General features: G+C 33.5%; 1 protein-coding gene, 2 long non-coding RNA genes and 1 pseudogene across 3 annotated transcripts; 1 reads left to right on the forward strand and 3 right to left on the reverse strand.

The window, feature by feature from the left end:
- Positions 1-2,205: 2,205 nt before the first annotated feature.
- On the reverse strand, positions 2,206-3,205 carry LOC146910154 (PRA1 family protein D pseudogene; annotated as a pseudogene).
- A 4,022-nt stretch (positions 3,206-7,227) lies between these two features.
- Positions 7,228-18,562, forward strand: LOC146910155 (uncharacterized). The gene is made up of 16 exons (XM_085722991.1): positions 7,228-7,287; positions 7,419-7,491; positions 7,578-7,685; positions 7,778-7,892; positions 8,087-8,778; positions 8,947-9,078; positions 10,309-10,386; positions 11,014-11,128; positions 12,267-12,590; positions 15,266-15,330; positions 16,052-16,223; positions 17,236-17,340; positions 17,429-17,530; positions 17,645-17,818; positions 17,965-18,096; positions 18,232-18,562. Coding segments are annotated over exons 2-16 (2,481 nt in total). The 5' UTR covers positions 7,228-7,287; positions 7,419-7,489; the 3' UTR covers positions 18,397-18,562.
- Positions 18,563-18,718: 156 nt separating this feature from the next.
- LOC146910156 (uncharacterized) lies at positions 18,719-22,040 on the reverse strand. The gene is made up of 2 exons (XR_015017641.1): positions 21,641-22,040; positions 18,719-20,382 (listed from the first exon to the last, which is right to left on the reverse strand). It is a non-coding gene; the product is annotated as an uncharacterized LOC146910156 (long non-coding RNA).
- A 649-nt stretch (positions 22,041-22,689) lies between these two features.
- On the reverse strand, positions 22,690-23,587 carry LOC146910157 (uncharacterized). The gene is made up of 2 exons (XR_015019370.1): positions 22,993-23,587; positions 22,690-22,901 (listed from the first exon to the last, which is right to left on the reverse strand). It is a non-coding gene; the product is annotated as an uncharacterized LOC146910157 (long non-coding RNA).
- Positions 23,588-23,835: the final 248 nt, after the last annotated feature.

Consider the following 23,835-nt stretch of genomic DNA (forward strand, 5'->3'; position numbering starts at 1 on the left):
TTTCCCCCTAATATGAATGATTTATGCAGGGCAACAAATTGTGCAGAAATTGAATAACTTTATACCATTTGAGAGTAATGGATTTAGTAACACACTCTTTCAAAGAGAAAATGAGACGTGGCTCTATCATGTTAATAGGGCAACTTTATCTATCTCATATATTTAATCACCACATAATTTTGGAAGGGTACTTTCAGACTGAAAAAAACCGTGTTATTATTTGGAAGCATACGTCTAGCTAGAGGGTAAAAAACAATATTTTTTCTTCTTTTTAAGTAGTCACAATTCAGAAATCCTTCTGATATGCAATTCTCTGAACTCAATGTGGCCATATCAGCTTTTTGTACCGAAAAGCTACTACTCCCTCCGTCCCGGAATAACTGACCCATTTTCTAAAAAAAAGTGTCCCAAAATAACTGACCCATTTCAATTTTCAATACAACTTTCATCATTTTCAATACAATATAACACTAAATAATACTACTTTTATCATTCCCAATACAATATATTCCACTTTCCCCTTCATTAATACACTTTTCTTAATCTGTGTGAAAAACCAAAGTAGGTCAATTATACCGGGACGGAGGGAGTAGTATTATGTAAATGCAAAGATTGTACTGCCCGCATAAATTTTAGTTCAGTAATTTAAATTGATTTTTTTTTTTTGGCACAATGGTAAAATTGATTTTAATTAAATCTAGTAATTTCAACCACTTCAATGAAGAAAAAAAAAAACTACTCATTTAAGCACATTTGACAGACGTTGGAGCACCAAACATACTGCATATGTTTCAGACACAAATTTATCACACCAAACTAAGTAACTAACAAGAGTGTTAATAGTTTTTAACTCACTCTAGCTAGCCCTGCAGTACTGAAATACACAGATAGGAAGTTTTATGTTCCTCAAATACGTGAAGTTTATAACAACACATTTTTTGTATCAAAATATCCAGGATATTTGAGATTTTAATAAATCGCAGGTTCCAAAAATTCCTCAAAAGCGATGGCATTCAATGGTTCTCTTTTTGCTTTGTTCAATTGTTTGGCACTTTCAAGATTTGGTCAGTTCGCATGAGAACTTTTTGAAAACGACTGTGCAATATGCATTTCCAGATAATTAGTACATCATTATTTTTGACTGGATGCATTCCCATGTAGTAACACATGAAAATCTTTAATCAACACATGACATTAAGATAGTGAGTGCCCTCGCCACCCATAAAAGCACACATTGCTTTACTCCAATGCAAGTTCCTCTTCCTCCTATTATTATGGGGGCATGCTCTTTTGGTACACCTCACATCACGTGTTCTTTTTTTATATTACACATGCTTTTAATTTCCAACCATGTATTGTGCCATCCAAAAGCATTCAAATAAAACAGAGTAAAGTCGTAGCCCTTGAAAGATGAATTTATTATTATTCCATTGATTTTTAAATAATTTACTCCATTTCTTTGACATATTCCCATGTAAAACTGAATTTGGATCTATTAAGCAACATGTCAGGTTTTGTTGATGGAAAAAAGATGGTAGTAACTAGACTTCACAAAGTGGTCCGCCAAATTATTTGCAAGCGAATTATACTTTGCATCATAACATAGACTATCAAATACATCACATAAAATTCACCAAGAAAAAAATTACATCACAAAAAACAAATGTTAAAAAGTTTCACGAATAAACCAATTATTTAGTTTAGATGAAACAATTTCTAATCAAATTTTACTTTTCTCTCGATCGAACTCTGTATTATTAGAGTTCTTTTCCTTGAAAATCGAATATGGAACGGAACGGTTAACACAAAGAGGATACATAACAGCTTGATCTTTCTCTGCTAGGAGCTCCGTGCTCGTCCTCCAGCTACTGAAGTTGCGTGTTAATATCCCACCTAGAGTTACTAGAAACTAGTCTTTCTCTTAGATGATTTGGGACCCTCCTTATTCTCAGTACAAAAAACAAAGACTCGGAATATGCAAGTGTCGTGGCCGTGACTTTGTATACGCAAAAATCAACCATATTTGCAATATTCAAGCATCTTATGATGAGAATTGAGAACTTCTTAAATTAGCTAGAGACAATAAAGCACGAACCAATTAAGTTAAAAACATTGCAAGTTTGCAACCTACCTAATTGCATTTCTACTTTAAATCAACGATGTATATGGTTTATAATAGTGTATTTTTTTGCTTATAACAGTGTAGTAGAATAAAACCAATAACAAATGCATATCAAAATCATGCTATCAAGACAAGACAAACGAAGTTGATGAAACTCAATACACAAAACCGAACCCCACTCTATCAATCAATGTAATGTAAAGACCAGTCCTATTGAGAGTTAAGAATACAAAAACAATTCAATTTCCCCTAAACAAATTGAATGAATTTTTATGAAGGCAAAAAAAATTGTACGTAAACTAATGGGACACAAAATGAAGAGAAAAATAAAGAACCTATATTAAGGTATACCCTGCACCACGTTTTGTAGGGGTACCCCCAACAAACGAATTAAGCAATCCTCCATCATACCCTTCATGTTCATCCACATACAAATCCTCTGTACTCCTAAACGCACCATGCAACACAACAACCACAACACCAACCACAACCGAAACCAACACATTCACCCAAACACCAGTAAAAGCTAACGCCACCACAGTCACCGCCGCAAGCACCGCCGCAGAAGCTCTATCATCGACAACACGGCCAAACAGAACAATCGGTTCGTCACGGAAGAAGTAGAGAAAAAACCAAGCTATCAGTGTGATCAAGAAGACGATGATTGAGATAGGATGCCATAGGAGACTGAGGAATAAGACGAAGAGGATGAGGATGATGTAGTTTACGCGGAAGTGGTTGATGTTACGCTTCACGCGCGAGGTGGCTTCGGTGAGAGAGTATGGACGTGTGAAGGAGTAGAGTGCGAAAACTTCTTCCCATGGACGGCGCGTGGCGGAGAGGGGTTTTGGTGTGGTGGGGCGTGAGATGAAATTTGGAGGAATGGAATTTGATGATGGGAGAGAACTGTAATGAGGTGGTGAAGAAGATGAAGAATTCATAATTATGAAAGATTCATGACATAGCAAAGAGAATTATGATTGAATTGACGAACCGTAATTTTCTGTTATGAAAGTGATTATTGTGAGGAAGACGAAGAGGGTGCGTTTTGTGATCATGTGATGTGTTGGAAAAAAAGGAAGGAATAGCTGTCGTTTAGTTGATGCTCCTAAAATAAGTGCATGAAATCCACCTGGAAGGCACTGAAGAGTTGATGGGTCACATGTTTCGGTAAAGAGCAATTATATTTGAACAAGTATTTGGTGCAACTCAACTTTTATGACAACCTTCTTTCTCTTTTTGTTTTATTGGTCAAAAACAATGAAGAGAGAAAAAATACGAAAGAAAATAAGAATATAATGTGAGTATGAGAGAGAAAATTTATCACAATATGGTTGTACAAATATCATTTCTCTCTGCTAAACGACAGATAAGCGGCTAATTTCCGGCGAAACTATGCATAATTGGGTTCGGTGTGTGAAATGTCTTCTTTTAATTTTAATTAAAATAAAATAAACATTTTCTGTGTCAAGAATTAATCAATAATAATTTGAATTGGTCATATAGAAAGATGACTTTTTTTTCGAGTATTTTGGGTATGGACTAACATTGTTAGTTCATTCATTTACGTCGTGACAGCAAATTCACAACACGAGAAAAAATGTACTCCCTTCGGTCTTATTTATAAGAAAATTTTGACTTTTTAGATTCATTGAGTAATTGATGTATCTTGTCTAGAATATAGACCAAATACATCATTTATCAAATGAATCGAAAAAGTCAAATATTTCTTATAAATAGGATCAGAGTGAGTATGATTTTAAAATTAATATGATGAGTTTTATATCTTTTTCTTTACAAAAGGTTATATACTTGAGGATTTCTTTGATAAACTATTTCACTGTTACCCCTGTTATCAGTTAATAATTAATTGATGCTGATGTATCCGTTAAATTGTTGACTTGAATCAAAATGTTGTCTTTTAAAAGTTCAAGTGTGTCAAAACGCTACATTTAATGATCACAAATGATCATTTATAGTGCTACAAAGACAACTATTTACAACAACAAATGTCTTTCTAGCACTGACATTTATAGTCCTAGAATGATAAAATAATGGAAAATGCTAACAAGTGCGAAGAAACTTTTTATTGGAAATTGTGTTTTCACTACATTGAAAATTAAAATTGAAGCATTTTCTACATGAAATTCATAAATTATTTCCTTTTTTGAATCCTTAATCATTGCCCTTAGGGCACTGGTTAGCAAGACTAAAATAATTTAGGATCTTTTGTTATGTTTTCTGGATGTAGCATAATTTTTTTTCTTGGCTACATTGTGGTAGCTTGTGTTTTCCTCTTGTAATATTTGGATTTTTGTAGCTTTATTTGGTATATCTTGTACTAGAGGAGCTTGTGTTGGTTTTTTAATATATTTTGCTTAGCCTTTTCAAAAAAATTAAATAATTTGTGGTAGCTTGTGTTTTCCTCTTGTAGTGTTTGGATTTTTTTAGCCTTATTTGGTATATCTTGTACTAGAGGATCTTGTGTTGGTTTTTAATATATTTTGCTTAGCCTTTTCAAAAAAAAAATAATAATTCATGCCAATTTTTAGACTCAAATCCAGTCATAAACCCGATCAAATTTGATGAAATTTAGATTCAACAAAAACAAGACAATATCAAGATATGGCCTAGTTGATCCTAAGACAAGTCATCAATACATGATTTTTTTTAACTGTAGAGCATATTTGTAAATCAGTCCCACTAAAAGTCATCAAAATTCTGATATCATTTCCACTTTTATTTAACTGTAGAGCATATTTGGAGACGACATAAAATTAAATAATTTAAAGATTGTAAGCAGACAGTGTATAGCAATTATACACACTCAACCAATAAAAATCCACAATTTTGACACATCATATTTCAATTTTAAAATTAATATACAATTAAAAAAAATTAAAAGAAAATCAATGAAATTTTTGTATATCTAATGTTGGTTCATAAGCATTAGTTCAATGGATAAAAATATCGAAATTGTTAAATCGTATATTGTGATTGAGATTATAATGTTGGTTCATATGATACCATTTTGTATATCTACCATAAAAAAAGATAACTAAATACAAGAAAGAAAAAACCAAGATAGTTTAACACAAGTGGTAGATACTTTGGTCACTTAATCGCTTGGTTGAAAGTTCGTTTCCTAATCGGTGTGTATGAAAAAACATTTATGGAAATATGTTAACCTTTTAAATGATTCTCAACTACATCGAAGAGATTAATCGTTGCAGTTTCGTGTGAATGATAATTATTACCTCAATTTATTTACTAGATCATTAGCTGTATTACGTATTTATAATATAGATTTATCAATGACAATTGTTTGTCTCTTATTTTTATATGTATCACTGAGAAGAATTTGTCTTGTGCATTTTTTTTTATGTCAAGGACAAAGACAAAGACGGTGATGTGAAAGTGTGTTTAAAAGAGTGTGGTTGAAGATATGACTTTATAACATTGACATTCAAAAGCCATCGTCGTACCTCCGCAATGGTTATGTAAGAACTAGTTGTTGGAGGTTCGATCCTCAGCACCCTGAACATTGACATTCAAAATATGAATTTTTAAACGTCCAAAACTGGAAATTTCCATTTTTAATTGTCCCTAAATGCAGCGAACAAGAGATAACTCTCAAACTACTCTCCTGAAGAATTTTTTTTTCTGCCCCTATCACCAAAAAAAATGATATATCTGCCCCTAGTTGAAAATTATTGCTCTAAATACCCTTGTTCTTCATTTGAAATGGCGAGCATGACAATTTTTCAACCATCCTCTGCAAGCTTGCAGGCTTTCTCAGACTTTCTCTGTCCAACACTGTGTGTTCCTAATTTAAGTTGGCGAACATGAATTATTTAAGGTTTTTTCTTGTTCTCGTTTATTTTTTTTTTCCCATGCTCCACATCTAAAATGGCGAGCATGCATTATTGTTTTTTTTTTTCGTATTTTTTCTTGCTTGTCCTTTCAATGGCGAGCATGCATTTCAGTGTTAAAAATGTCTTGCACTAGTTATTAGAGTACATACTGGACTATTGCTAGTTTTAGTGACTCTCCTTTCGGTTGCATTATTGCAGTCTTAAAAACATGTGTTGTGGGAACAAGTAGAAAAAGTTGTCACAGTGAAAAGATTTCTGGATCTTTTTTCTTCTCTCCTACTCAATCAGACTCAAATTTGTGTTTATAAACTTCGTTTTTAATGGGTCTAAAATGGTTTATTTTTCCAACGGAGTTACGTTGTGATTCTAGGCCTTTCTTGGAAAGACGGCATTTAAAATGAACAATTTAGGGAGGCAACTTACACACAACATGGTAGCAGTGCGTTTAGAGATTTCTTTATGTTTGATATTTTCTTTGACAAGGAAACATGGTTGAGTATATCTTAATTTTTTACTGCAATTGCTATAGTGAACTGTGATGTAGAGAAATTAAGATGTCTGTTGAATAAAGCGGTAACTTACTTAGGATGGTTATTTGTAACTTGGGGTGGGGAGTTGCTAAATGCTAAACTAGACAATATGTTGATGTCTTTACAATGGAAGAGTAAATTTATATTGTTTTAAAATTAACTTCTGATTAAGTAGGCTGTAATCCATCCTTTTACCACAAAAAAAAATAATGCATGCTCGCCATTTTAGATGTGGAGCATGGAAAAAAAAAATAAACATGCTCGCCATTTCAAAGAGAGAACAAGAAAAAACTTAAATAATTCATGCTCGCCAACTTAAATTAGGAACACACAGAGTTGTACAGAAAAAGTCTGAGAAAGCCTGCAAGCTTGCAGAGGATATGGTTGAAAAATTGTCATGCTCGCCATTTCAAATGAAGAACAAGGGCATTTAGAGCAATAATTTTCAACTAGGGGCAGATATATCATTTTTTTTGGTGATAGGGGCAGAAAAAAAAAATTTCTCTCCTGAACGGTAATAGGTGGAGGGGTAAAACTGGAAATTGGGGGGGGGGGGCTGGGAGCAATTTGGGGGACAAAAGCACTCCCCAATCAAACTTGTCCAGATTTTTTATTTGGGCCAATATAACCCGACTCAGTCCGACCCGTTTTGTTCTATTTTTCCCTTTGAATATGAACGCCTTCCGTCATCGTCTTCCTCAAACATCCCTTGCCACGCGAATTCCATAGCTGCACCCGCCTTCGTAAGACTCTCAAAGAGGTAAGTTCGTCTCATCTATTTATTTTGTTGTGTCTGGAATCGGAACTGTTCATAAGCACTTATATCATAAGCGCTTATGCTATAAGCTGCAAATTAAGTTGTATTGTAATTGATTGTTTAATTTGTCACAGACGCATGCATCCTTGCCAGCTTTGTCTACTATACTCAAACTGCAACTGTGCAAATATACTAGAAAGAAGCCATGTAAGTGCAAATGTGGCATTCTGTCTTAATATAACGAATTCAGAACCAAAATATGCTAAACGATTTGTTTATGGGTGTGTTTCCAGGTCGAGGATATGTGTGAAGAGTATCCCTAAATACTATACTGAGGATCATCTAAGGCTAAAATTTTCTAAGATAGGAGAAATAACTGATCTCAAGCTTATGCGTACCAAGTATTACATGTTTCTTTCCTTAAATCTAAAATCCTCATGGACACTCATTTACAATTTTAACTCATCCGTGTTGTTTACTGGTTAAAATTCAGAACCGGAAAAAGTCGGCAATTTGCTTTTATTGGATTTCGTACCGACCGGGAAGCACAGGAAGCAATTCGACATCTTAATAATTCTTACTTTGACACACAAAAAATTACTTGTGAGGTCAGTTGTTTGTACCATTGTTTTTTCTTAACTTTGTCAACACTATTATATATGCCCTCCTGTCCTCCTTATTATAAGAAACAATTCACTTTTTAGATTCATTGAATACATATGTATCTGAGAGTATTATTTTTCATATTATTGAAACCGAGAGCCATAAAAAATGCTTGACCAAGTTTTCATCAACCAAGCAGGTGGCTCGAAAACTTGGTGATGCAAATCTTCCTCGTCCGCGGAGTCGACATTCAACAAAAAAATACAATAAAGTGATCACCTCACATGTTAACAATCATGCTAGAGCTAAAGGACATGAAGACAATTCTATGGAAATTGATGACCCAAAACTTCAAGATTTTCTTCAGGTCATGCAACCTCGGGCAATGTCTAAGCTGTGGGCAAATGATACTTCAGTTGTATCCAATGATGGTAACAACCAAGCAACATTGAATAAGGAGACCGAAATTACATCAGTTGCAAACCATCCTATCTTAAGCGACTCACAAGTAGATGAATTACCAAAAAACCCTAAATCCGATAAGAAACGTGAGCTTAAGCATGATGGAGTAATCTCTGATATGGATTATTTCAAGAGCAAATTGACAACGGAGTGGTCTGATTCTGAAAGCAGTGATGATGACAATGGCGATGACAACAGTGATTCGGTGTCTTCTGATGATGATGACAAAGATAAACATAGTCATACTACTGAACATGAAGAAAATCGTGGTAATAACCCTATTGAAAGAACCCCAAGAAGTGGTGCTCAAGAGTTAGATCCAGAAGACCAAGAAAATACTGTTGGAAAGGATGTAGCCAATGATAAGTCTCAAGTGAATGCAACTGAGCCGTGTCGACTGTTTGTCCTTAATCTGCCATATTCGACCACGTAATTTCTCAAATTATCTTATGGATGCATGTTTCATATTATTTTGCCTACTTTTCCTGTTATTGTTTTCCCACAAGAATGAATGTCTTCTGCAAGTTAATTTCAATTGACCTTAATATTTTTTATATTTCTAGTTGGTTTTATATTTTTATTGTTATTCTGTTGCAGTGAGGAGGAACTGGAAGAGCATTTCAGTCAGTTTGGCAGTGTCTCACAGGTTCATTTGCTTGTTCATGAGGATACAAAACGATCCAAAGGAATAGCTTATATTCATTTTTCAGTTCCAGAATTTGCAGCCAGGTAACAACTAGATGGATAGAAATTGTTGTCTCACCTTAATTTATACCAACTATTGTTATATTGTAAATCTTTCTTTTTGTTCATGGTTGAGCTGTAGAATTTGCGAGGGAATGCTTTTGAAGCATTAAGTCATTTTTTTTTTAAAGAAACTTCAGGTTGCAGATGTAGGCATAAATAATCTTTTGTCCATTCCAAGCACTTGGCGAACTTTCCCTTAAAAGCTAGATATCAAGAGGGAATCAAACCACTTTAACACTCCACTGAGCATCCCATATACTACTTGATGGGAGACTTGGGCACCTCGTTCCATAATACCCAAGTCCTTATCATAAACTTCCCCATAGCCTTATCCACATTCGCGCAGAGTTACTTATTTAGTGGTTGTGGTTAATTTAGGGTGTGTCTTTTAAATTTGAAACAATTTCAATTGATTAGCTTTAGAGGATCTGGTAGAATTTAGGAGCATCTTTATGATGACGTGTCACCTATGCTTCTTTTGTCTTGTATTTGGCTTTTGTGAATTGTTCATGTCTGCAAGGATTCTTCTCAGTCTTTTAATGTTCATCCATTGTCTATTTAAGGGTGTATTGGCAGACATGTGATGGGTTGGATTTCGCTTGTTGTCTCTTCTGTTGTTAAGGATGGAATTCCAAGAGTGTCTTGTTTGTGTTCCTGTTTCTTTTAAATAATACTTGTAACTAGCTAAAATAGTATATTTTGTATTTAAATGATCAGAAGACGGTTCTTCCACTTGGGCCTTGTCCTGTAAAATGGGATTTGGATCCTCTAAAGTGAGTTAAGTGTAAAGCAAGAAAATCAAGGGTTGTTATTTTAACAAACTCATGATTTGTTATAATGCACCTACAATATCTACCTTTGATTTTTTAATTAACGGTTGATATTATTCACTTTACACTCTAAAGTGAGTTGCTCATTTTAAAGGAGCCGGATCCTGGTAAATGATAGGATTACTACATTGGTTTGAGTTATCGAAAAGTTCTAAAACATTCTAAGAACCTGTTGGAATTTATTGGAAATATTTTCTGCAATGAATCGAAGTAGGTTGGAATTGCATAATTCCACGTCAATTGAATTGTATCTGTAGCTACAACATCACTAGACTTCAGATAGCTGCTACGTTTCGCAACACTAATACTGTTTCAAAACTTAAGCTGGTGCTTGTCAACAGTTCATTGTAATTTATACAATTGTGTGATAAATGTTTATCAGGGCGCTAGAAGAGTCGGACAATTCAATCTTCCAGGGGAGATTATTGCATGTTATGCCAGCTAATTTACCAAGACAAGAGTAAGGCTCTCTTACATAATATTCGCATAATATAGTTTACATAATAGTATAGTATTATATTTTATGTCCGTATTATTTAAATACAATACTATTATACTTGTCTCTTTTAAATAGTTTACATAATAGTATAGTATTATAGTTTGTGTTGGTTTTATTTAAATACAATACTATAATATTATAGTTTGTGTAACTAGCTAAAATAGTATACTTGTCTCTTTTACATTATGGGCCCGTTTGTTTCAGATTTTTTCCAAAAAAAATCTATTTTTTCCCTTAAAAAAAATCACTTTTTTCATTTTTAAGTGTTTGTTTAGGATTTTTAGAAAAATCATTTTATCAAAAAAATCTATTTTGACCCTAAAATAAAAAGCTATTAGGATTAGCTTTTCTCAAAATTTATTTTTTTCAACAAGGAGATAACACATGTGCATGTTAGAACTCATTTAAAAAAAAAAAAATGGATTTTTATGGATAGAAGGCAAACTCAAATAACTTCAGTTTTTTTTTAAAATCACTAAAAAAAATCTCTAGATTCTTTTGACACAAAATCTATTTTTTTTAAAGCTGAAACAAACGCACCCAATATTGCTTCATCAACAGTGTCATTTTATGGTTTACATGTTGTAGGAACAAGGACCAAGGCTTTAAAACTCTCAAACAACGAAGAGAGGAAGAAAGGAAAGCAGCTGAAGCTAAAGGAGATACCAGAGCATGGAATAGTCTGTTCATGCGCCAGGATACAGTATGTTTCCTTATGATGAAATTGAAAGCTATGATTATATTATTTCATCCTTTTTGAGTAGCCAATTTTGCAATAGTTCATTGATGTTCTGAATAATGCTTGTTTTATCTTCATATTTTCTAGTAGAAAGTCACAACTTGTGGCATGTCCTCATGAAACAAGTTTATTCCTTTTTTGGGGAGGGTTTCCTTGTGCTCTGGTTAGGTTTTGGGAATTTGGTTGGGGGGGTGCATCACTTGTTGAAGAGGGTTGTTCAGTCTCACAATGGATATTTCATTGAGGTTGCTATTTCTAACATGCATAGAGATTGGCCGTGTCGGCTGTTTTATTCTTAAGAACTTTTAGGCGCATTTAATTTGCTAAAAAATGAAAGACTGGACAGCACAAAATTAATTCTATGTTTGATTTGAAGAATGGTTGTCTAACTAAACAAAGCGAAACTTGAAGGATAGGACACTTCTTAAATTTTCTTATTCAGTAATAAATCCATGGGACAACTCTTTGTCCCACTCGCAACAAAGTCAAAAGGTAAAAAAGTACCCAACCTTTCATTTTATCCGCAATTGCTATTTTCCCCGAGATTCCTCTTCTCTCTAACGTACCTTCTCCATTGTTTCGTCCCTTCATGTTCCTCAAAACAACTTGCGTTGTGCATTGATCACCTAACAGAAAATAGAACAAAAGGTTGTGTTGTAATTCAATAACTTGTACTGTGTTATTCTGTCTGTCCAGTCCTGCTAGGTGGATCAAACACACCCTTTGCCAACTGTTGTACTTTGTTTTGGAAGATTACTTATTTTTCATCTATTTGTTTATCTCCTCTTGCTTTTCAAATATTTTTCCTTTGCTATAAAAAATATCCTGAGTTATTAAGTTTCGCTTCCATACATACATAAAAAAGTATAATCTTTTATATTGGGGTTATGTGGTGTGAGAAACTGTTCAGAACTTTCTTTTATTGGGAAAATAGGAAAAATGTTGATGTTTCCATTTTCCAATGCAAACATAATTTCATGTTTCCTTGGCATTATAATATTGCTTGTGTGTTTTATATATATATATATATATATATATATATATATATATATATATATATATATATATTAAGTATATTTTAATCATGTGTTGATGTTAATAGATTACAGAAAACGTTACTCGGAAACATGGTGTTAGTAAAAGTGATTTACTGGGTCCAGAAGCTGATGATGTTGCTGCAAATGTTGCTCTGGGAGAAACTGATGTGATTTTAGAAACAAAAAATGCATTTAAAAAGGCTGGAGTGAATGTGGAGTCTTCGGAGGAGCTTGCGGAGGGTAAAGTTTATGGCGTTAAAAGAAGTAACCATGTACTTTTAGCAAAAAATTTGCCATATGGTGCTACGGAAAATGAACTTGCAGAGATGTTTGGGAAATTTGGTAGTTTGGATAAAATAATTCTCCCCTCGACAAGAACATTGGCCCTGGTATTTTTCCCTCCTTATGTTCATGATGTGTCTTATGTATTTTTTATTCTGGGGGGTGGCCGTGGGTACATTTGATAGCTTATTATCCTATCGTATAGCCTAGTTTTATTATAATTTCTAATAAAGTTTTCATTCAATTATGTCTTAATTCAACTTTCAACAGTATTTCTTCTTTCATAATATGTGGTTGTGGAACAGTCTTTTTGTCCTGATATCCTAAAGAAAAAACAAATGACAATCTTGTGCGTGAAGTTTATTCTTTTACATTTTGAAAACTATATTACCACATCTTTATGCCTGGGAGGTCGACTATGGAAGCGATCTACTTACTTCGACGCGTGATGGAGCGATATCGGACGGATAAAAAAAACGTACACTTAGTTTTCATTGATTTGGAGAAGGCGTATGATAGAGTACCTAGAGAGATTTTGTGGAAAGCCCTGGAGAAGAAAGGGATGAGGATTGCCTATATTAGAGCTATCCAGGATATGTATGAGGGAGCTTCGACTAGTGTGAGGACGCAGGATGGGGATACCGTAGATTTTCCGATAACAATAGGACTGCACCAAGGGTGGGGGTAGCACCTATAGTAGAAAGGTTGGTAGAAAATAGGCTTAGATGGTTTGGACATGTAGAGAGAAGACCCGTAGATGTCGTTGTTAGAAGAGTAGATCAAATGGAGGAGAGTCACGTTAGAAGAGGGAGAGGAAGACCTAAGAAAACCATTAGAAAGGATTTAAAGGTCAATGAGTTGGATCCAAATATGGTTTTTGATAGAACACTATGGCGTCGTTTGATCCATGTAGCCGACCCCACTTAGTGGGTTAAGGCTTGGTTGTTGTTGTAGTGCTTTTCCCCTGTAATATAAGTCATTTCCGGTTTTCGGTTTGGTTTTCGTCCTCGTAATTTATTTTTTTTCCAGAATACCCCCCTCCCCCATCTGACTGTGCATATATGCTGACGTGGCACACTAAGTGGCGCGCTGACTGTGCATATCTGATTATGTGGCACGCTGACGGAATAATTAATTTTGTTTTTTATTTTTTTAAGGGCACACGTGGCATTTGTGCCTATTTTTTAAAAAAAATATAAATTCATTTTTATTAATTTTAAAATAAAAAATAATTTTAAAATATCTGAAAATTAATTTTCAAAAATAAAAAAATCATAAAAATTAGAATTTTTTAAAAAAATAATATAAATTCATTTATATTAATTTAGAATTAAAAATTAGAAAAAAATTAATTTATTATTTTCAAAAAAATCTGGAAAAATATGATCTAATTTTTGTTTCAAAGAATTTTTTCCAGAATTTTTTTTGGTAAATTTAAAAAAAAAACTTAATTTTTTTCAGATTTTTTAAATTTTGGATTTTTTTTTCTGAATTTTTTTTATTTTAGAAAAAAAAAATCGATTTTTAAATATTTTTCTAATTTTTTCGATTTTTTTTTAATTTTAAAATTAATTTTAAGATATTTTAAAAATAAAATCTGACGTGGAGGGTTTTTTTTCACACGTGGCCAATTAAAAAAAAAATGCCAAATCAGAGCCACATATTAGATTCTGCTGAGTTGGATGGGGGAGGGGGGTATTCTGACGAAAACCAAAACGAAAATTTCTTAGGGGGGAAAACTGGAAATGACCTATATTATAGGGGGAAAAGCACTATTAACCCTTGTTTTATTTATATATATTTTTTTAATAATAATAAATATTATGGTCCTTTGGGTTCTACATGTTCTCATCTGCACCATCTGCTGTACATGATGGTAATGTACTGTGTTATTGGATTTTTTTTAGAGTAAGGATCCGTTGACACTAGATGTATCCAACTGTTAAATATAATGTATCGAATGGCTCGTAATATTCCATATGTGAAATAAATAAAAAAACTAATTGAGGCAAACGTGTGATTCCGTCTTCTTCATTCTCATTTCTACTATCATAGAAACCTAATTCATCAGTGTGCCTCACTAATATCTAGACTTACAGATTAGTACCAAGCTTGACATCGATCTCTTGAAGCCTCAATTGGAATTTATAGATATTATTATGATGCCACATGAAAAAATTAATCCCAAATTCTAAAACAAGAGCACTTAGCATTGGAGGATTACTGAAATTGACATGATCGAGATATATTTATATGGCCACAAATTTGCACCCAATTTGTCTAATTTCATATTGATGATTGAAGGTTCAACAAACCACAAACTGATAGGAATGAACTCTAATACTATATGCTATCCAAAATCAAAATCTAAAGCCTGATCCTTACGGGAGAAGTAATATGACCCCCAACGTTGGCTTCTGCAACTCTGAGCAGCGCTGAACAGTGTGCATTAGTTCAATCAGTATATTGTGGCGGGGAGAAAAAAAAAAAGAAATTGCACGCATGCCTCACTTAAGATATTTTTAATTTTGTTTTTAAGCCTTTTGATCTACACCTGGTTTCGATGGATCCTAACTCTTTTTAATATATGTATTATGGGAACTTTAATATACTTATAGGCATTTTGTTGCATATTTGTTTTAATTGATTGGTGGAGCTTGTCTTCAGCAGTGAGGCAATTAAAAAGTTATTGCTTTTATTGTTATTTGTTCATTTTTTAATGAATAGGTAACACTAAATTCTTCTTGTTCAAGCTTTGAATTATTTGGAGATGATATTTCAGGTTATTTTTCTCGAACCAGCAGAAGCTAAAGCTGCTTTTAGAGGTTTAGCTTACAAGTGTTACAAGTAAGATCTTTTGTTTCTTTTGGTCACTAGTTCCATGCAGCATTGTCAAGTGATAAGCAATATTTTATTAGCTTCTATCAATAGACAATCAGGCATTTGTTATCCTAAGTGAATGAATTTATTGTTTCTTCCTATGTTGAATATGAGTTGATATTCATAAGAAAGAAAGTTGTTAAAATTAAGAATCTTTAGATATTCCCTTTAATTGTACAACTTCCTAAATTGATTGTTATTACTCCTAGAGGATACAACTTCCTAGGCTAGTGCGTACTCATTAAGCCTACTCCTAGAGGATACAACTTCCTAGGCTAGTGCGTACTCATTAAGCATTCGATACATTTATTTTTATTGTAAAACCATTATAAATACAAGGTGTGTGATCTTATTATAGACACAAAATTTACAGAGTTCACATATTTTTACAAGAGTTGTCAAAAATCTGTGTCTTACACGTACGTGTGTGTGTGTTGTGGGAGGGGTGTACAATAATCCAGAACTACGGCCATAACTTCATAGTTTTAATCGTATTGCTGTAGTAATTGGACCAGAGCCTGGAATTTGTTAGTTGGGAAGGATTTTACACTTTGAGATGCTGTACAACTGCAATTTCATCCCCCCCTCCCTGTCTGGCCAAAGCAGCCAAACCCCTCTCCACTCAGCTACGATAGGGATTTTTATTCATTGAAGGTTATTGACTTGCTTTGCCTTCTATTCAATGTAGGGCTGCTCCCTTATACTTGGAGTGGGCTCCTTCCGATGTTCTTTGCCCAAAATCACAATCTAAAAATGATGAGGTGAATGATGGAATTGCTGAAAAGGATGTCAAGCGAGTGATATTAGAGAAAGATGTGGAAAGAATATCAGATATTGATATTGATCCGGACAGAATAGAGGTTTGACCTATTTTTATCATTCTTCTGCTCTAGTTTGTTTTGATGCATTAGTCTTTTGCGAGAATTGATGGAAAACAGAGAAGAGAAAAAATGTATGGTCAATTGATAAAAATAAAATAGAAATGCATAGACAAGTGACAAAATAACAATGATATATGCAATGCAATTGACAATATAACAATGATATATTCATTTTACTTGTTAGGTTGAATTATTCTATAGATCGCTGAACTCCATATTTTTATATAGATCCCTTAACTAAAAATGTTTTAGATCTGGTCTCTTAACTTGTCAATAATTTATAGTTAGATCCTTAAACTAAAGTTTTTAATTGGTTAGTTCTTTGAATTTAGGTATTTAGTTACAAGTTATTTAAAAATTCAGGGACTGGGTATTTTTCTAATTTCAAGGACTTCATTATTATAGACATTTCAAGGACACAATTATAATTATTTTAGCTCAAGGGCTATTTAAAAATCCTCAAATAGTTCAAGGATCTCCAGATTACATTACTTTTTTTAACCTGTCATAGTCCTTTATGTGGTCAAAGAGAAATGCTAGCAACACACATTCTAATATGAAAAAATGATAGACATTGGAAATATTGGTATTAACCCCTGTTAGGTATTACAGCTGGATTTTTCTTTCCATTTTGTTATTTATCGTTGTAACTTGAGCTTTTTGGCCCTAAACATTTACACTTTCCTTGAAGGCCCATGGTCGTCTCTTTGTTGTTCATTCAATAATTTCTATCTAAGTCAATAAGAACAGAACTTTGAAGTTCAATATCATTTTCTGTATTGATTGTCAATTTGAAGGACATTTATTTATCCCCACTGTTGATTCTCTGTCCTTGCCATTAGGGAAATTGGTTGTCACCACTCTATTTTTGTCCTCCGCATTTTACTTTGCAATTAAGTCAATATTTATTTTGAAATTGTGTACATTAACCATTGCCAAATAATCAATAATTATTGTTCTTCTGTCATTTGATTAATCTATCATGCTTCAGGCTCGGTCCCTGTTTGTCAAGAACCTAAATTTCAAGACAACAGATGAGGGTTTGAGGGAACATTTCAGTAAACACATGAAAGAGGGACGGATTTTGAGTGTCAAGGTAAATGGGTTTAAGTGCTAGGTAACACATTTTACTTTTTATGACTTGGCTATTTTTCATTTTTTTTTTTCTCTGCTTTCAAAAATAGGTGAAGAAGCATTTGAAAAATGGGAAAAATGTTTCTACGGGATATGGATTTGTTGAGTTTGACTCTGCAGAGACTGCTACAAGTGTTTGCAACGATTTACAGGTATTTACACATTTGAATCAAAAGATGCATGTTATATGTATTTGAAATCCGAAATATGGTTATGGTTGTTTTACAAAGGAATTGTTTAATTATTATTTTTTTGTTTGAGTATAGGGGGCTGTTTTGGACAGTCATGCTCATAGTTTACAACCTTGTCATGTCAAGAATGTTGGTAAAGTACAAAAGAAAGTTGAGAAAGACAAGAGTTCAACTAAGTTGCTTGTGAGAAATGTTGCTTTTGAGGCAACAAAGAAGGATCTGAGACAGTTATTTAGCCCATTTGGCCAGGTGATTACTATAAAAAATTATAATTTTAGTCCAATTGCTAACAAATATTCATTCTGTCGGCCATAATAATATGTACATTTAGTTGTATATTGAGAGTATTCAAAAGTTTTCCTATCACTCATGTTTGATGGCTTAAAACCGTGCAGATTAAAAAATTAAAATTGCCAATGAAGTTTGGAAATCATAGAGGCTTTGCTTTTGTGGAGTATGTTACTCAGCAGGAGGCACAAAATGCTCTTAGAGCACTTTCAAGCACCCACTTGTATGGCAGACATCTGGTAAGTGAAGTTAAGTTATGGATTCGGCAAATTCAGTTTAGGGAATCCTCTACTCAGCCCCTTGTTTTAGGTGGTATACATATTTTCAAATTAGGTTGCAAATAGTTGATAAATAACGGCCCTTGTTATTTTCAGGCGATTGAGAGAGCAAAAGAAGGTGAGAGTTTGAACGAACTGCGAGCTAGAACTGCTGCTCAATTTAATGAACATAGTGGATTTCAAGATACTAACTTATCCAAGAAAAGGAAGGCCATCAGTATGTTAGATGAAGGAAATATGAAATTTAAAAGGTTTGATTAGTGCTTCGTTCAGGGATGGCAATTTTGTAGGTTGTGGTAAATTGTTTAATTTGTCGCTGCTCGGTGTGCTTAAATTATTACTATTACTATTTATTTATGAGTTAGGATCCGTTGACACCAAATCCTAACCATCCATCTATTTTTAATCAAAGGCTCATAATTACTCATTTAAGACCTCATGAAATATCAAATTTTTGTTGTACATATGAATCTGGCTCATAAATGGATCTCACATATACACATCACTCATTTATAATTTTTTAATATTAGTACCTAATAAATACTCAATCCCTCCAACTCAGATCTCATACAAAGTTCTTAAATGAGATCCACTAATCAACTATCAATAACTTTATATCACTACAATCAAAAATTTTAATATTAAAAATGTGCGGGTCCCACTTTAAGTTGGGGTTCTTAAATAAGACCCTGGGTCTTATGAGACCCTGAAAAAAATTCTCCCCAATAGGGGTGCCTAATAGGTACCGGGTCTTAAATGTCTAAGACCCTCCCATTGGAGATGGTCTTAGCAGATTTGTTTCTCTGAAAACAAATGTGAGTATTTCTTGTGCAGTTGTTGCATATTCAAATGGTGTATGTGTTGTTCACTTTTCTTGTTTAGTTTCATGATTTCCTAAGTGTTGGAGAGCGCCTTTTCCAGTCAAGGATGATCAAACTGTTGGCCAAATTTGATTTGAACGTTACATATGATATTCCTTGAAATAAGAGTTGTTGCATTAACTTGTACCATTGTTCAGAACAATTCTTCAAAATTCTTGTCTTGTTGTTGAAGAAATTGTCTCCACGATCATGTACGAATGTCGAAATTGTGGCGCATAACTTGTATTATTGTGCCTTGTGTAATATACGTTTGTTGTCTCTGTATTTGAATTTGATCTTTTTGAGGGAAAGCATAATTGATCATCAAAGGATAAGCTTTCTAGAGTTATAGACATGGTCATCAGACAATAAGCTGTCTTATTAATCTTACATCAAATGATGATGAATGGTTGACTTTTATGTATTATACCCACAAATAATCATCAATACTCTGCCTTCCGTGATCAATGGAAGAGGTTGGATTATCATTTCTTGGCAGTATGACCGGACAATGGAGTTCTTCATGTATTTTTCAGAGGATAAAAATCCTTAGATTCAATTGACATTCTGCGCATGAAACAAACATTAGGGAATAAAATTGTTCTCTTGTATCTTACCATCAAAATGAAAATTAGAGGTCATTCTTCTTCAAACCATTTTGGTTCAAAAAAATTATCAAATAATCTTCTTATAAAAGATCCATGTCCACAAGAATTCTTGCATAATGGTCAAATACACCATTCTTGATGGCATCATCAAGACACAGTGACGTTTCCACAACACTTGTAATTTCAAACAACATTCTTGGATGCCAATATTCTTGAAGTAACCCCATGATACAAATCCACACGGATAATTGCAAAATTCCTAGCTTAAAGGATCCATGGATAACCCCAAAAATTGCCATCAACTTCACTACTTAGACTTTATAAACATAGACTTATTAAAATTTTAGTCCCTTTATTTTCACTCACTCATGAAATTGGTCCCCCCATTTTAAAATCACATTTTGGTCCCTCTTTAAAAATATTGATATATCTATTTAAGTTAAAGTTTTTACATGATTTTATGTAATGTCATGGTTGTTGATAATTCTATGTCATCGAATCGTATGACATGTTATTTAAAATGTCACATCATCAATTATGAGTTGAAAAATATGAAAAGAGAACAAAAACCACGTAATTTTAAAACGGAGAGACCAATTCCGTGAGTGAAAATAGAAACACCAAACCTGCATTTAAGCCAAAAGATAATTACTAATGCTAATTTTTATTTTTATTTTTTAACTCAGACTTGTGGCAAACAAGCTTGCCTATACAAGCAAAGTACAACCAGAACACATCATATCCTTAAGCAAAGCACCATCACATCACATGCTTATTGTCTGTAAAAATCAAAGATAGATAACAACATATTAGATTGAGTATACTAATCATAGAAACTAAATTCCTAAGCAGAAAAAATCATAATCACAATCGAAAAAACCATAATCACATCACAAATTGCATTGTTATCAATCTATAATTGATTGATTAACCTAGTGGCCTAGAGAAAACATGTGCGTTATAACCCTGTAAGGTCCTTAATTTGATTTTTTAGATTTTGCTCGGTCAGTCTTGAACAAAGAGATTGGTCTTCAAGAGAATGATGTTTGTGGATTTTATCCAAAAGAAATGAAGTCTCTTTTTCTTTTCTTACGATCTGAAGACTTTGTTTTAAAGTTAATAAAAATGTAAGGAAAATAAATGAGAGAAAATACGGAGAAAAAATAGATAATTAATGAATATGATTGTAATGAACAAAACTGCTTGGAATATTATTTTTTTCATCACTCTCTCTAACATTCACTCTTTTATTGAATAAAAAATTAATGTGAATTTCACCACTATATGTGAAACCTATTCCAAAGTGTAAGACCCTCATTGATTTTATTCAATGGGAGAGTCAATGTTATAGAGTCATGAAAAGAGAATGATTTTTTAGTACCCCTCTTACTATGAATCATGACAACATTGACAACTTCAAAAATTACGCCTCAAATATTAACTCATGAATATAATTACTCTTTGAACGAGGCAACAAGATTGTACTTAGGGGTGAGAATAAGTTAGGGCGAACTAGGTATTGCAAGGCTTAAGCCTCGTTTGTAAAAAAAGTTTAAGACCTAAGCCTGGCATGTGGTTGTGTCATAGGCTTAAAAACATAAAGTAACTATACAGCTGGGGTTATTTTTCAATTCTAAAAATATGGATTTCTACTTCCTGAAAAAGCTAGTAGAAATGAAAAATAATGTACACAGCATTTGAATGTGTTTGAACTTAAATAACAGCAATTTGAAAGAGCAATAAGGGAAAGATCCTACAACCAAATATGTGCCTCCATCCCTTGAAGTAAATCACATTTAAGAGTTGCCACTCCCAAATTATGAATTTCCATACACATGAACCATAAAACGGAAGTTTTGCATAGCTGATTCTATTTCTATAATGTTGGATACAAATCTCTATGGGGAAAGCAACAAAGGTTTAACCCATGAAAAGCAGCATAAACATATAATAGTGTAACTTACTCACCAAGTTAGTATTGCGTGGAAAATAAAAATGCAGGGATACAAGTATCAGCTGAGGTTTGAAAACGCATACCTGTTACCGGAACCTAAGGACACTAGTTTCCCGTTGATTCGGTTATTACCTAAACCGATTTGGATTGGGTATTTGGTGGGTTAATTTGGTTTGAGTGTTATGTTGAGCAGAGCATGTTTAGTCAAAACCACTTAACACGGTTACACCCATAATTGTGACTTCCCTACTTGTTTATCTAGCTATTCTCTCGATTGATCCACATCATAACCCAGTCTCTATATGTTTGTAATTTACACAACCTACATGTTATCAATAATCACAAGCATTAGTCCATGATGAATGAACAGCCAATTTGGAGAATTCACTGTAGCTCTTTCCTTATTAAGAAACTATTTTCGCACATTCAAGAGTTGATTTTCGATCCTTTGGGAGCTTTTTGATCCCATGGACTAACGCGAGCAAGGTCAGAGTAGGGTGTAGGGGAGTATATGTATACAAAAAATTGATAGGAGTATATACATAAATTTTTGTCACTTTCTTTTTGGAAATAAATTTTTGTCACTTTCTTTTTGGAAGAAAGCCAATGTATAAAAAAAATTGATAGGAGTATATACATAAATTTTTGTCACTTTCTTTTCGGAAGAAAGCCAAACTAAACCACCGAAATTGGCTTTAGAGAGTCTTGAACCTGAGACCTTGAGAGAAGCACACTCCAATGTCTCAAGCCAACATATTAATTTTTTTTTTTTTGAAGGAATAACATATTAAATTTTTGTCACTTGGTATTTGAAGATGCATCAAACTATTCTTTTTAGGGTTAATTATGTTTCCGGTCCCTATAAATAGGCGCGTTTCCAATATTAGTCCTTACTTTAATTTTAATAAATTTTTGGTCCCCAATGTTTTTTCCGTTAACAAATTTGGTCCCTGCTGTCAAAATTTTGCTGACTTGACAAACGGAGCACGCCATGTAGATGCCACTTGGGATGATGTGTTGACTTATTTCATGACGTGGCATGCCAATGTCATTAATATTTTAAAAAACTTATTTAAATTAAAAATCAAATATTTATTTTATTTGTTAATTAAACAATTAAGAATTAAAACTAACAAAAAAAACAATTAAGAATTAATATAAAAAAAGTTCATCAATTCTCATCACTTCATCTTCACGAGGAAGATGAAAACCCCATCTAACACCAACATCATCACCATCACACTCACTCAGCCACTATCACTTGAACCCAAAACCCTTCATCAACCGCCATCATCTTCAAGAGAGCTACATCTTTGCCATCACCCTCAATTTGTTAACCCTCTTCTCAAAATGTTTTTAGGAAAAGAAAAAGATAGATGGTAAAAAATGACAAAGAGGAAGGGGGCATGTGTGAGACGAAATGGGATCAGATGGCCTTCAAGGGAGCGCAATTGTGCTTGATCGGAGACAGAGGGGGGAGCCACCTTCAGCGGCTGTGGAAACTGCAGATCGGAAAAATATTAGGGATTTGAACATAACTCACCATCAACACCACCTTCAGTGTCATTCAAATCAACTTAAATTGAAACTCAGTTGTTAGTAGTGATACTCTACAGGAACAAATACGACGGAAGCATTGAATTGAAACCCACTTGGCAAAACTCTCCACTTTCAAGATTTTGGCACTATTAACCCTTTGTTTCGGGAGGTCTGATTGTGTGTGGTAAGATGGTGCTTAGCTGCTGTTTCGGCTGTTTGTGCTGCCTGTGTGTATTGGGGTTCTGCGGCCTTGTATTTTGGCCTTCAGTGTGTTAATTTTTCATTTTTGTTCTGTACTGGTAGTTTGGAATTTGGTGGCCTGTGTCTTTTTTTCTCTCCTGTATTGGCTGTGCGCTATCTTTGTTGTTCTCTTAAATCCCTAAATTCCCAAACTTTCATCTTCTTCTTCACTGAAATATGAATTGGGTTTCATCAATTTTTTCTCCGTCTAATTTTTGTTCTTTAGTTTTGAGTAGTAGGTGTGTTGAGTAGGTTTGGATAAGTTTGTTAAAAGAGACTGAAGATTAGAATCTCAGTTGTTTGATGAAAGGTGTAAGGGTTTTTTTTATTTTATTTTATTAATTTTAAATTGTTTTATCAATAAATAAAGTATACATTAGATTTTAATAATATTTTTAAATGTTAATGACATTTGACATGCCACGTCATGAAATAAGACCATGCGGCATCCCATGTGGCATCCATGTGTCTATCTCTGTTTTCCCAATCAGCAACAATT

This window comes from Medicago sativa, chromosome 7 (assembly GCF_051527215.1).
Source record: "Medicago sativa cultivar Bolivia chromosome 7, Bolivia_mono, whole genome shotgun sequence".
NCBI classification, from domain to species: domain Eukaryota; kingdom Viridiplantae; phylum Streptophyta; class Magnoliopsida; order Fabales; family Fabaceae; genus Medicago; species Medicago sativa.

What these genes read in the sequence shown, in the direction of transcription:
- LOC146910155 (XM_085722991.1), top strand. An exon ending in GTGTTTGCAACGATTTACAG is followed by an intron (nt 17,531 to 17,644) that starts GTATTTACACAT and finishes GTTTGAGTATAG; the next exon opens with GGGGCTGTTTTGGACAGTCA. An exon ending in ACTTGTATGGCAGACATCTG is followed by an intron (nt 18,097 to 18,231) that starts GTAAGTGAAGTT and finishes TGTTATTTTCAG; the next exon opens with GCGATTGAGAGAGCAAAAGA.